Genomic DNA, 14,378 nt, shown 5'->3' on the forward strand with positions numbered 1-14,378 from the left:
TTGCTGTTCAAAGTTCATTTGAGATGAATGAGTCAGGATTATAAATTCACAGGCATTTGTCAAGCACTTACTATATGCAAAGGACTACCATTCTTACTGAGCCTACAAAGAAAGAAATGAAATCATCCCTACCCTCAAGGAGTTTGCACACAGAATTATGACTTGATTTCATTCATTACCCCCATCTCTCAAAACACAGACTATGTCATCCAAGAAGGTAGCTTTCTGAGTGACATGTCCAAATAACTAGTTCCCTTAGATCCTTTGATACTTATTTCTCTTAATGCCTTTCCCTCCCTGCATCATCAGGCCTAAAGACATTGGTTCATCCTATAAAATAGGCTGTGGGGGCTCTGACAAAGGGGCTGTGATAAAGGTTTCTGGAAGCTCTAAATTTTACAGACCAATAAATGTGCCCTACTCTTCAGCTGCTGCTCCCGCTTGCAGTTAAAGACCATGTGTCCTTAGAGCAAGCCTGACTCATGGCTGGATGATTTTTCTTTGTCTCTCACTCTATGAGTACATGGCCACTCAACCCCTTGTTCTTGTGGGGCCTGGCCTGATAGGATGGACACTTTCTTCGTTGTTATTAGTTCTCTGGAATGAAAACCAGGTTCTCTTGTTGAATATTCAAGAGCTAGACAGATGTAGTTTTTTTTTTTAACGGGAGAGCTGTTGGGAGCCTGACTACCTGCATAGTCTTGAGTAATCATTCACTTTATGAAATACTGATATTTAGCCTTTATTTAGCAGTTATGGTCCCTAATTTATTCATCGATAATTGGGGTGTCGTTGCCCTATTGGACTCATAGAATTGTGAGAATTACATAAGATAATATATGTCCGAGGTGCTTTGTAAACTGTCCAGTGTGTGGTACAGAGTGGGGGTGGGAGTGGGACACTGACTAAAATCAGAGAATTGGGGTTAAAATTCCCAACTTTGACAATTTACTATATAGGTGACCAGGAGCAAGTCATTTAGCATTCCTGGGCCTCAGTTTCTTCTCATCTGTAAGGGGGTGGGGTTATACTCGAAGGAATTCCCTCATGATCCTATGAGCCTATCTATTAGTTTAAAACTAAGGATTTGCAATTTATCCTAGCAGGCAGTTTCCTCTACCTATGCACGTCCTGATCTCTGCATTGCTGTCAATGATTTAATGAGTTGCTGTGGCCAAGAAATCCATCACTTCGTTTCCAACCTCTTTGTCCTGAAACTTCTCCTCAGTTAGCTAGGCTGATCCTCATGTTATGGGGCACATTGCCATGCCCTATTCAAAGCCTTCACAGCCCTGCCTGAGTTTGTGTAGAACTGGCTTAAACAAACCACATGTCCATCCACACCATGAGGGGACAGCAATAGAAGATTTAAGTGGAACCTGGTATAATTGTTATTGTTCTAATTGACTGCATACTCCTCATTGGTTACTGGAGTAGAACCTGCTTCCACAAACCACCTTTATTTCCGCTTTATTTTATCTAGCAGCCCAAAGCTGTTAAAGAGAAGGGCAGATGGTGTTGGACTTCCTAATCCAGAGCCTGTGTCCCCAGCATAGAGCTGAGAAGTGGGGTGACTTACTTTGGCCATGTTTGTCCAGTGCTGTGAACAAACAAACAAAAAAACCTCAGGAGGAACCTGAGTTCTAATCTGGCCTCAGACCCTTGACAGTTAACTAGCTATGTGACCCTGGCAAGTCACTTAACCTCACTGTTTTGTTTGTTTCCTTAGGGATCAGTTGGTGCCTTGGGACCTGCCGGACCACCAGGGAAGCCCAGGAGTGACAGTAAGCCTTCCACTACAGAGCATTTCCCAGTCTGAAGAATAACCATATTAAATGAATCAACTAAATTCCTGTCCATTCTGCACGAAAATATCTCTCCCTTTCATTACCTCCATCCACTACTACTGCCATCACCCTAGTTCAATCCTCATTCCTTCTAAAAAACTAATCAATCACCCATAAAATTGATCTCTCTGACTCTGGTCTCTGTCTTCTAACTATAGAGCCACATAATCTTCCTAATACATAATTCTGATTGTGTCCCTTCTCTACTCAAAACCTTGAGAAGCACAATTTTTCCTGCCAATAAAACATATCTCTCCTCCCCTCTCCCTCTCCCGCTCTCTCCCTTCCCTCTCCCTCTCTCCCTCTCTCCTCTCTCCCTCCCTCTCCCTCTCCTCTCCCTCTCCCTCTCCCTCTCCCTCTCCCTCTCCCTCTCCCTCTCCCTCTCCCTCTCCCTCTCCCTCTCCCTCTCCCTCTCCCTCCTCTCCCTCTCCCTCTCCCTCCATCTCCTCTCCCCCTCCCCCCTCTCCCTCTCCCTCCTTCCAACTCAGTCAATCTACATTTTATTAATCCCCTATTATATGCCATACACTGTGCTAGGCACTGGAAATATAAAGACAAACTCCTGCCCTTGAGCAGCTCATACTCTGATAAAGGATATAATATGCAAACAACTATGTACAAATACAATATAAAGATATGTATATATGAAAAAATTGAGATTTTTCATAGAAAAGGCAGTAGAATTGAGGAATTAGGGAAGGCTTTTTGGTAAAAGGTGGTGTTTTTAGCTGAGACGTAAAGCCAGGGAAGTCTGGAGGTGGAAATGAGGAGGACACAGCCAGTGGAAAATGTTAGGCCTGAAAACAGTCTCTTGTTCATAGAAACAGCAAAAGGGGTCAGTGTCCAATGGATCCCCTTAGGAAGGGAGTAGAGTTTAAGAAGACTAGCAGATAGGCAGGGTTGTGAAAGGCTTTGAATGCCAAAAAGAGCGTTTTATATTGATCCAGGAGGTTTATTTGACTAGATAGGATGCTGACATGATCAAGATCTTCACTTTAGGAAGATTAATTTGATAGCTGAATGGAGAGTGGACTGCCATAGGGAGAGAGTTGAGTCAGGGAGGCCTACCACAGGCTATTAGACTAGTCCACTCTGACAGTAGGGATTTCAGAATTAGCATAAACTCTGGAGCAATATGCATTTCCAAATCTTATATATGTTTTGTTCTCAAAGGCGCTTCTGCCACTACAGATCATGGCCTTAATGTGCTGAACTCATCTCTCTCTAGAAAGTGTATAAGAAAGTAAAATAATGCAGCTTCATCTTTGGACTTTTACAGGGGTAAAGATGGTCCTCCTGGACCCCAAGGCCCTTCTGGATTACCTGGAATTCCGTAAGTATTATGTATTCCTTCTAAATCATTCAGAGTTTAGCACTAAAATCGGCTATCTGATAAAAATAATTCAAAGTGCCACTGGGCAAAGAAGGAAGAATTTATCATGGGGCCCTACATTATACTCCACCATTACTTTTGAGACATGTCCTAAAAGCAATTTAAGGTTTAAAAAGAGCTTTCTTCACAACAACCCTACGACACAGAGGATCCCAATGTTGTCACCCCCCATTTTCCCAGTGAGAAAACTGAGGTCCAGAGAGTGTGAAGTGACTTGTCTACCGCCACACAGATAATCAGTTGTTGGAGATGGGACCAGAATATAGGACTTCTGTCATTAAGTCCCTTGCTTAGTAAACCTTAAATTTAATTTTGCATCACTGAATCCATAAATCTATTATATAGGTTGTATGAGTACTTCCTTCAGTGTTTCAAAGTGCAACTTACCCACTTCTCACCCTGTAACTACTATCTTTATATCTTCTACTTAGGGGTCTACCCAGCTTCCAGGGAGGTCCTCTTCTACTTCTCTTGATATGGCATGATTAGATAAATTTTAAAATTATTTTATTTTTTAATTAATTTATTTTAAAATATAATTTATTTTATTTGTTTATCTTTTAATTATATAATAATTATCTTTTAATTAATTATCTCTCATTCTGGGTACATACTAAGCCTTAGTCCTTTTCAGTTTATCTCTCTAAGGGCATGCTTTAATCCTATGTCCAGCGCAGTTCTTCATTGATAATATGTTGCAGTCCTTTGAAATTTTCTATTTCATTTGTGCATTTAAGTGTTACTCTCAGAAGGCTACCCTCCCCTAGATGTAGCTAAGTTTATCAATGTCCTTCCAAAAACAGGACAATATGGTTAGTTGTGTCTCTTTGTGGCCAGTCCATAGACTAATGTCTCTAGCCTGTTTTACTCATAGGAAGCTCAGAGTAAAATCAATAAAATTAATTTTTCTTGATGAGCAAGATGGTACAAAATGCTTCTCACCCTTACTGAGTAACCAATTGACTAAATGCTCACAGCTTCAGTTACAAAGTGGCTCTTAACTCATTGGCACTGTGGAAGGGGCCAGAAGTTCCTGGAAATTGGGTCTCCAGGTCTTCCCCACCTTTATGTCCAAGCATCAGTGGTGAAAAAATATTCTTATTTTATGTCCAATCACTCACTTTTTTTTGTGAGGCAATTGGGATTAAGTGACTTGCCCAGGGTCACACCAGCTAGTAAGTGTTAAGTGTCTGAGGCCAGATTTGAACTCAGGTGCTCCTGACTCCAGGGCCAGTGCTCTATCCACTGTGGCCACCTACTGCCCCAATCACTCACTTTTGAGGCCCCAAATGAGAATGTTGGCAAAAAGAAGTGACAGCCCTGGAGTTGTTGTCCCATCATCTACTGTCTCATTAATTCAGTCAAAAATTCATCCATCTTTTCAAAGCCTCGCTTACTGCTCCTTTTGCAAGAAGCCTGCCTTGATCTCTCAGACAAGAAACAATCTCATTTTCCACTGAGTAAAACATAGAATGTATCTTTGTGTTCTCTTAATAGTACTTTCACTTTCTACCTTGGAACAACACATTGTGTTATGTAAATCATGTGCATATTTTATCATCTCCTACTAGAAAAAATTCCTTGAGGGTGAGAGTCCTTATTCTATCCCCTTTGAATGCCTATCATGCTACATGATGCTAGAGAAAGTTCATTGCACCTAGTAGGTGCTTTGTAAAGATTTATTGATTAATGAAAAATAATCTGAGAACATTTTATTCTATTCCCCTTGCTCTCAAACATATTTTTGTATGTATCTGTTCGCCTTATGTTTATCCTAAACTCCATGAGAGCAGAAACGATTATTTTTCAGTTTAGTATCTCTAGCACTGAACAGAGGAGCCAGCTCATAATAGGGTGCTTACGGATGCTTGCTAAATTCATCTGACGCAGTGTTTAGATCTGTAAACCATACACAGAATAAAAATATAGTCTCTGCCCTCAAGCATCTTATAAGACATCTGGAAAGAAAAGGAATTAAACGTATGAAGATCAATATTCAAAAAAAAAGTTAACAATTGAAAAAAATCTGCGGTCAGTATATAACATCAAATAGGTAATAAAAGTCATAAGTAACATGAAAATCAGGGACAGGAGAAATCCCTATAGTATAGAGAAGTTTCATAGAATGGGAGGGATTTCTTTCCTTGAACTACAAATAAGACTTGGATCATGGAAAAAGAATGGAAAGAGATGTCCACGTAAGATAAAAGTGCAGGAGTGGAATGGTGCAATGTAGGGCTAGTGGGGAGGGACAGACACTGAGAGACCAGGAGATTGATAGAAGTTTTTCTGATAAGTAGCTCTGCCATTAATAATCAGTGTCACCTTGGACAGATCACTTACTCTCAGATTCAGTTGACTCATCTATAAATGAAGAATTTCACTAGATATCTCTAGACTCCCTTCCAAACCTAACATCCTACAGAGAGTGCTAGAAAGAAAGCAAATGCTGTTGGTCCTCCAAAACTAGACTAAGGAGAAAGGATTTTATTCTGAATGAAGTTGAGTGTGTGTATGTGAAGCTAGAATATTACTAATGTTGGTTCTTTTATTTTAGATATTAATAGCTGACATTTATATGCAAAGATTTAATGAAATATATTTTTAAAATTCTTATTATCTTTTGTTTTCCCTATTTCATTTTCCAGTAATTAATTTTTAATAAATCCTTCCCCTTCCTCACCCAAATAGACATCTCTTAAATCAAATAATTTTTAAAAAGAAAGGAAAAAACAATTCAACAAAGCTAACCATTGAATCAGTTGAACCTTAAGTATAGGCAATTATTCCCATAACCACAGTCTTTTACCTCTGAAAAGAGAGGTGCACATTCATATCTCTTCTTTGTGGCCACCTTAGTCAATACAAACTGGAATTATCATTTGTTGCTATTGTTTTTTCCCTTTAAATTGCGCTTATCATTGTGGATATTTTTTCCTGGTTCTTCTTATATCTTCCTTTGCATCAATTCAAATAAGTCTACCCATGCTTCTCTGTATTTATCATGTTGATTCATTGTTTTTTATAGCATAGCAATGTAACTATTACATTCAAACACCACACTTTGTTTAGCCATTCCATGGTCTTTAAGAATCTACTTTTTTCGGGCAGCTAGGTGGTGTAGTGGATAGAGCAATGGCCCTGGATTCAGGAGGACCTGAGTTCAAATCCAGCCTCAGACACTTGACACTTACTAGCTGTGTGATCCTGGGCAAGTCACTTAATCCCAATTGCCTCACCAAAAAACAACAAACAAACAAACAAAAGAATCTACTTTTTTTTCTGAGTTCTTTGGTACTACAAAAAAAAAAGATAAAATATTTCTTTACATCTTTTATTTCCTTGAATTATATGTATATTTGGGGATAAAAAGTGACATTTTAGTCCACTTTCATAGCATCACTAAAAAATGGAGAGAAAATAAGATAAAGAAGAAGAAGATGATGATGACAAGGATGAGTGGAAAGGAAGAGAGAAGATGGATGGGAAGGGGAGAGACTAGAAACAGAAGCCTGGGTTTTATCTATTTTATCAGAGAGGAAATCAGCCAGGTTGTACAGTGGATAAAGCACCAAGCCTAGAGTCAGAAAGACTTTAGTTCAAAACTGCCTTCATAAACCGACTAGTTTATAGGACCCTGTACAAGTCACTTAACCTGTTTGCTCCAGTTTCCTCAATCTATAAAGTGGAGATATCACTAGCACCTATCTCTCAGAGCTTTTTTGAGGTTCAAATGAGTTAATAATTGTAAAGTGCTTAGCAAAGGACCTGCTACATAAGGCCCATGTATTATTGTTGTTATTATTATTATTATATATATGCATGATACTCCATTAAGTAAACTTAGAAGGTTCAGTCAGACAGGTAGGAGGAGAATAAGGAGAGGAAAAATTTTTCATGAAAACTGAGCGAGAGTATATCAAGGAGAGGGAATGGTCAACAGTGTCAAATGCTACAGAGAGCTAGAGGGTCAAAAACCATTTCCGTTTGACATTAACTTGGCCTGGAAGAAAAAAGTATCGATCAGTAAGTTTCTTTGCAAGGAGTTAAGAAGAGAGTGGGTGATGAAATAGTGAATGCAATGGTGTGTAGATGGTTTTACTTCTAGGCTGTTGTTGGCTTTGGAAGGGAGAAGAAAACTATGATAAGTTTGAGTCAGAGGTGTGCTGTTAAATGTTTAATAACAGACTCTCCAAATAGCATTAGGTTTACTCTGTATCATTAATACTTTCTTAAATCTAGACAATCAACAAAACAATAAATCAAGCTCTGAATTGTAGCAGTTGTTGATTTCTGAGGTGTAAATGTTTGCACTGAAATTTACCATCTGGTTCTTTAAGTTGGTTCAAACGGACTCTAGCATATTCCTGTTTTTAGTGGACAGCAGGATCAAGTGAAAAGTCTCCAGGATAGAAGAGATCTGGGCATGTCTGTAGATATCATGGAAGGAGGCAATGGATAAAAAGAGAATTAACAATATTGGAGTTTTATAAGCAGATTATATCACAGATTTTTGCATAGTCATAAAACTCTGTTTCACAGCTTCTCCATATGATTTTTCTTAATTATATCATCCCAAAAAAAGAAAAAAAAAACTTTTATACTTCAGGCATGACCTTAAAATTCTTGCTCTACTTGATTTGAAGTTTCTTGAGATCCAGGCTCTTTTTTCCATTCATAACTTTATAACATGACCCAGTACCTAACATAATAGTTTTGCTCACTAAAGTATAGTGCCCAGTAAATAATGTTTGATGAATGAATGACTGTAATTCTGTGATAAACATAGATCCACAGGGGTAAAATCTATGAAAATCTTTTAAACACAACAAAATTCTGCCTTCCTCTTAAACCCACTCAGCTGATAACTTCTACATAAGGTTCTGGACTCAAAGGCATCCATAGATTTCAATATGACTATTTCTCTAAGTGCTTCATGCTGGCTTGATGGGAATTTGTGCTCACACCCTGTTGGGGAAAATGTTTTTCTCATTGCACCATTGTTCATGCTCTCCTTGACTTATCACTCTTCTAGTCCTTCTCTCTTTGCCCTCATGCATTCAGGAAATGTTTTGGAAAGCAAACTTTTAATTGAAAAAAAAAATCAATAGCAATTTTTGCATAAAGACATCCTGTGTTTACCAGTGTGCTGGGGGGGGCAACTCAGTTCCTAGATATCTCAGAGATACATTTAAACTAAATGACAGAGTATGGTTGGCAAATAAATGTAAATTTCCATAAGGAGTTCCTATCTATCAGCACTAAGGGAGTTAATTTTTTTCAGTGAGGCAATTGGAGTTAGTGACTTGCCCAGGGTCACACAGCTAGTAAGTGTTAAGTTGTCTGAGGCTGGATTGATCTAGGCTGATACTCTATCCACTGAGGCCACCTATGCTGCCCAGGAGTTAATTTCTTAAAAATGTTTCATTAGTATAGTATTTTGTTTTTATATCAGCTATTTTCCCAGAAAATCCTTTCCGATCTTAGACAAGAAAAAAAAAAAAACATATTCGGGAAAATAAACAACTGATATTATCTAAGTCAAATAGGTGAATATGGGGTTTATTTAAATAATCGAATTAAGAACAGATGACTCGTATCAGATAGCCTTTCTTGGCAGCAGACTCTCTCTTCCCCAATTCTTAGCACTGTTTAATATGCCAACACATTTTTTACAAACAGAATTCCTACACATCCTGTGGTCCAGTGCTTCATCCACTGTGGCCACCAAGCTTTCTTTGGTAAGCCTGTGAGTAGGGGACTATTATGAACTTAAAATAAGATGTCATGTGTGTGACTCAACTTTCCTGAACTATGTAAAATGTCCAAAGATTGGAGTTGGGCTAAAGCCAATGAATCAATCAACAAACCAATACTCATTTGTGTACTGGGCACTGTGCTAGGTACTGAAATGCAAAGACTAGATGAGACCAATTCTTGCTTTAGCTCACATTCTATAGGGTAAGAGCAAATATGCATATAAACCTACACAGAAGAGTTGTTTTTTAAGTGATAAATACATGGGTGTTTAAATGCAGGATTGTTATGAGTAGGCCAAAGAAGAGTCTTCATCTTGAGAATGAGGAGGAGGATTCTATGAAGCAGAGAAAAGAGGGGAATGCATGCCGGTGCATTTTCCTAAACACAGAAGGGGGGGAGGAGAGGAAACAACTATTAGAAGTTTCTTTAGTCATCCACCTCTGGTCTTCTAGTCGTTATGACCACAGACAAGTCAATTAACCTCCTTATACCCAGTTTTGCCATCTATAAAATGGGGCTAGTAAGAAGTATGGTAACCATCTCAAAGTGCTGTTTTAAAGGAGAATCATGTTAAATGACCGAAGCAACTCATTTTACTAATCATGAAGTCCTATTCAATTAATAACTGGCATCAAGTGGGAGAAACTAAGTGCACAGTAGAGTATAGAACTTATTCTCAGGAAGACATTAATTCAAATCCTACCTCAGAAACTTGCTCGATTTGAGACCCCAGGCAAATCACTTAGTCTTTTCTGGCCTCAGTTTCCTTATCTGTAAAATGGGATAATAATACCTAGTACCTACCTCAACGGGTTATGGTGAGGTCAAATGAGTTCAACTATGTAGAATGCTTTACACAAGTTAATGCACTATATATAAATGCTATCTATATATTAATTAGTGTTCTGTTGGCCATTCTGTTATAAAGGATAATGGTTTTTTAATGTTATTAGTTCTTGCCATTGCTGAGGCACTGTCATTCTTTGAAAATATTGACTGAGGGGGCAGAGCCAAGATGGTGGAGGAGAGGCTGTGACTCCCACAGGCTCCACATAAACCCATCGCCTCGCCCAAATAATGGAGTAAAAAAATAAAAACCCAGAACAGCCTCATGCACGTAAGAACAGAGTGAGACTATTTCTCCACAAAAGAGGGCAATTCTGATCACCTACAATTCAGGCTGAACAGGTCAGTGGGTAGTCCAGACCCAGCCAGGGACAATGCTAACAGCACATGTCAGAGTCTTTAGCACCAGCAGCGTCTGAGGCTCTGATCACGGACTGGTGAGGGTGTTCAGCGGTAGGCCGGGGTGAAGTGGAGGCAGTATCTACTGGAATTGGGGCAAATCGCCCTGGGTCTGAACAAGTGGGCTGAATCGAGTGGTGGTGGCCCAGTGGGGGAGAGGCAAAAGCATGCCAAGCTTCTGACCATACAGAATCAGAGTTCAATCAGACTTCTGTTTCCGGGTCAAAGAGAAAGTAGCCGTGATTACTCACAAGGCAGGCAGGCTGAGAAGAAGCCTAATCACCCTCTGGTTCACGCTGTAGCACAAACAGTGTGTCCTGGAAGTAGCACTACACTTTAAGAAGGAGTAAAAAGCCAAGAAATAGTAAGCCAGGATGAGTAGACAGAGAAAGCAGAAGACCATCTGGGGGAAAGGTAGACCACAATACAACCTCAGAAGAAGAAGAAAATAACAGGGTCAAAGCTCCAACATCCAAAGCTTACAAGAAAAATATGAACTGGTCTCAGGCCATGGAAGCTTTCAAAAGGGACTTTGAAGAGAAGTAGGAGAGATAGAACGAAGATGTAGAGAAAGAGAGGAAGGAATGGAAAGAGAAATGAGATCAATGCAGGGAGAGTCATGAGAAAAAAGTCAACAGTTTGAAAAGCCAAATGGAAAAGGAGATTAAAAACTGTCTGCTGAAAATAATTGCCTAAGAATTAGGATTGAACAAATGGAAGCTAGTGACCTTATGCAAAACCACGACATAGTAAAGCAAATCCAATTGAATGAAAAAATAAAGGACAATGTGAAATATCTCCTTGGAAAAACAGCTGACCTGGAAAATAAATCTAGGAGAGATCATTTGAAAATCATTGGACTCCCTGAAAACCATGACCAAAACAAGAGTTTCGACACCATCCTCCAAGAGATTGTGAGGGAAGATTGCCCTGATATTCTAGAAGCAGAAGCTAAATAGAAATTGAAAGAATCCACCAATCACCTCCTGAAATAGATCCCAAAAGGAAAACCTCCAGGAATATTATAGCCAAATTCCAGAACTCCCAGGTCAAGGAGAAAATATTGCAAGCAGCTAGAAAAAAGGAATTCAAATACTGTGGAGCTCCAAAAAGGATAAAGCAAGATCTAGCAGCTTCTACATTAAAGGACCAGAGGGCATGGAATATAATATTCCAGAGGGCAAAAGAACTGGGACTACAGCCAAAAATCATCTACCTAGCAAAACTAAGCATCATCTTTCAGAGGAAAACATAGAATTTCAATGAGAAAGAAGACTTTCAGGCATTTCTTATGAAAAGACCTGAACTGAATAGAAAATTTGACTTTCAAATACAAGACCCTGGAGAAGCATAAAAAGATAAACAGGAAAAAGTCTTCATGAGGCATATTAAAAGATCAAACTGTTTTAAATTCCTACATGGGGAAGATATACTTCAAACTCATAAGAACAATATCAGTAAGGAATTCACAGAGGATACAGGTCTGAAGTGAATATGAAGGTATGATATCTGTAAAGCATTTATGTTTTGTTCTTTGTGAGGCAGACATGGTGGGGTGTCTTATGTCTGGGGCCGGATTTGGGCTTGGGGCCTCCTGGGTCCAGGGCTGGTATATTGTCCACTATGCCACCTAACTAACCCATGATGACATCTTTAAAATAGGGTTGAGTGTAGGAGAAATAGACTGGGGAGGGGGGAGGGGAGAGATGGTCTGGGGAGAGCTTGTTCACATGAAGGAAACAAGGAAAAAGCTTATGAAGGGGGAGGGGAAGAGGGGGAAGGAATTGGGGAGTGAGTGAACCTTAATATCATCAGAATTGGCTCAAAGAAGGCCTAACATACATACTCAAGTAGGTATAGTAATATATTTTTTCCCTGAGGGAAGGGAGGGAGATAACTGACGGGGAAGGGAAGAGGGGAAGGAGGGAAGGGCAGATTGGGGGAGAGAGCAGTAAAAAGCAAAACACTTTCAAGGAAGGTAAAGATGTTCTGCATAACTGCATAAGTATGACATATTGAATTGCTTGATTTCATAGGGAGGGTTGAGGAGGGAGGGAGGAAGAAAATTTGGAACACAGAATTAGCTCAAAGAACTTAAACTCATCAGAGTGGTCTCATGGAGGGAATAACATTCACACCCAATTGAGAGGAGTAATCTATTTAACATTACAGGAAAGTATGAGGGAAGAGGATAAAGAAGGAAGGTGAAAAAAAGGGGAGGGGACAGTCAGAAGTAAAACACTTTTGAGAGGAATAGGTTAAAAGAAGATAGAAAATAAGTAAATATCATGGGAAGGGAATAGGATGGAGGGAAATAGTTATGATGATTGATTATAATGGCAAAATGTGTGGTACTTACTATGAAGAAAATTATTTGTCAAGTTTAAGGTACTTTATTTAGGTTATGATGAACAGGATACTATCAGAAAAACCTAGAAAGACCTACATGAATTGAAGCAGAGTGATGTGTACTGTATACAAAATAACAGCAATATGTAAGATGATCTGCTGGGAAGCATGTGGTTATTTTTAGCAAGACAATGATCCAATATAACCCTGAAGGACTTATGAAAATGGCTACCCATCTACAGAGAAAGAAGTGATAATATCTGAAAATAGATGGAAATACATTTAAAATTTTTTTTCCTCTTGACAATTCCTCAATGTGAAGTTTGGGGGGATTTTTTAACTGTTTTCTCTCACAGCCTAGATAATGTGGGAACGTTTTCCATGACTACTTCATGTATAACTTATTTTGAAATGCTTGAGTTCTAGTGGGTGGGGTGTAGGAATGGAGGAGGAAGAGAAATTGGAACACAATTTTTTTTAAATTGATGTTAAAATGTGTGTTTTACATATATTTTGGAAAATAAAATTCTATTCAATAAAAAATAAAATAAATAAAAACATTTGACTGAGTCTGAGCCTTGGAGATATTGAGATAATACACCAAAGGACACCGATTTTGGATTCAGAAGACCTAGTTTGGGTCCTGGCTTGCCCACTTGCTTGCTTTGTGACCTCAGATATGTCACCCCATGTCTGAATAAGAAATAATAATAGAATTTGAATGACCCATGACCACCTTTTCCCAGATTGTGAGAAACAGCTTAGATAATATGTATTAAAAATATTTTGTGGGGCAGCTAGGTGGTACAGTGGATAGACCACTGACCCTGGATTCAGGAGGACCTGAGTTCAAATCTGGCCTCAGACCCTTGACACTTACTAGCTGTGTGGCCCTGGGCAAGTCACTTAACCCCAATTGCCTCACCAAAAAAAAAAAAAACAAAAACAAAACTGTACCCTTTAAATTACAACATTACTATATATCACTATTATTGTTTTTAAACATACCTACAAAATCCAAGCTTTCTAGCTCTTAGTGGGTGGTGGCAGCCACTATTTTTTTTAAAAAGTGAACCTTATATTAAACAAGCCAGTGATTATATTGGAAAACTAAAGTTGATCCTAATTGAGAATCTTATTAATTCATTTCCTGTGTCTCCTAACTTTCCCTAAGCTTTGATTTATAGTCATGATGCAATCACATCATGTTCCTTCCCAACTGATTCAGAAATGAGACTAGACTGTGCCCCCCATCCTCGTGAACATTAGTTGGATGTTGGGTAAATCATGGAATTACAGCTAAAATTCTAAGTATTTACATAATGAAAGAGAACCAGACACATGGATCTGGGGAGGGGTTAGGCAGTAAAGGTAGAAAGGAAAGAATATCTTTTCAACCACCCCCTAATTATATATTTTTAATTTAAAAATATTTGAATATATTTTTAACATTATTTTTTAAAAATTTGAGTTCCATATCTCTCCCTCCCTCCCACGTCTCCTGACTTTGAAGGCAAAAATATGATATTTAATTATACATTAAATCATGGAAAACATTTTCATATTAGCCATATCACCCTAAAAAAGAAAAAAGGCAAGAAAATTATATTTAAGTTTGCACTCAGAATTCATCAGTTCTCTCTCTGGATATGGATATCATTTTTTCATCGTGAGTCTTTTAGAATTGTCTTAGATCACTGTATTGATCAGAGTAACTAAGTCTTTCACAGTTGATCATCATTAGAACATTGCTGTTACTGTGCACAATGAAATTCCAGTTCTGT

General features: G+C 38.6%; 1 protein-coding gene across 1 annotated transcript in view; it reads left to right on the forward strand.

Moving 5' to 3' along the window:
* COL22A1 (collagen type XXII alpha 1 chain) overlaps positions 1 to 14,378 on the forward strand; it is a 567,886-nt gene that overhangs the window by 505,289 nt on the left and 48,219 nt on the right. The window contains 2 exon segments of the mRNA XM_043991519.1: positions 1,730 to 1,784; positions 3,128 to 3,180. Of these exon segments, the coding sequence (XP_043847454.1) occupies positions 1,730 to 1,784; positions 3,128 to 3,180 (108 nt within the window).

The sequence above is a fragment of the Dromiciops gliroides genome, chromosome 1 (assembly GCF_019393635.1).
Source record: "Dromiciops gliroides isolate mDroGli1 chromosome 1, mDroGli1.pri, whole genome shotgun sequence".
NCBI lineage: Eukaryota > Metazoa > Chordata > Mammalia > Microbiotheria > Microbiotheriidae > Dromiciops > Dromiciops gliroides.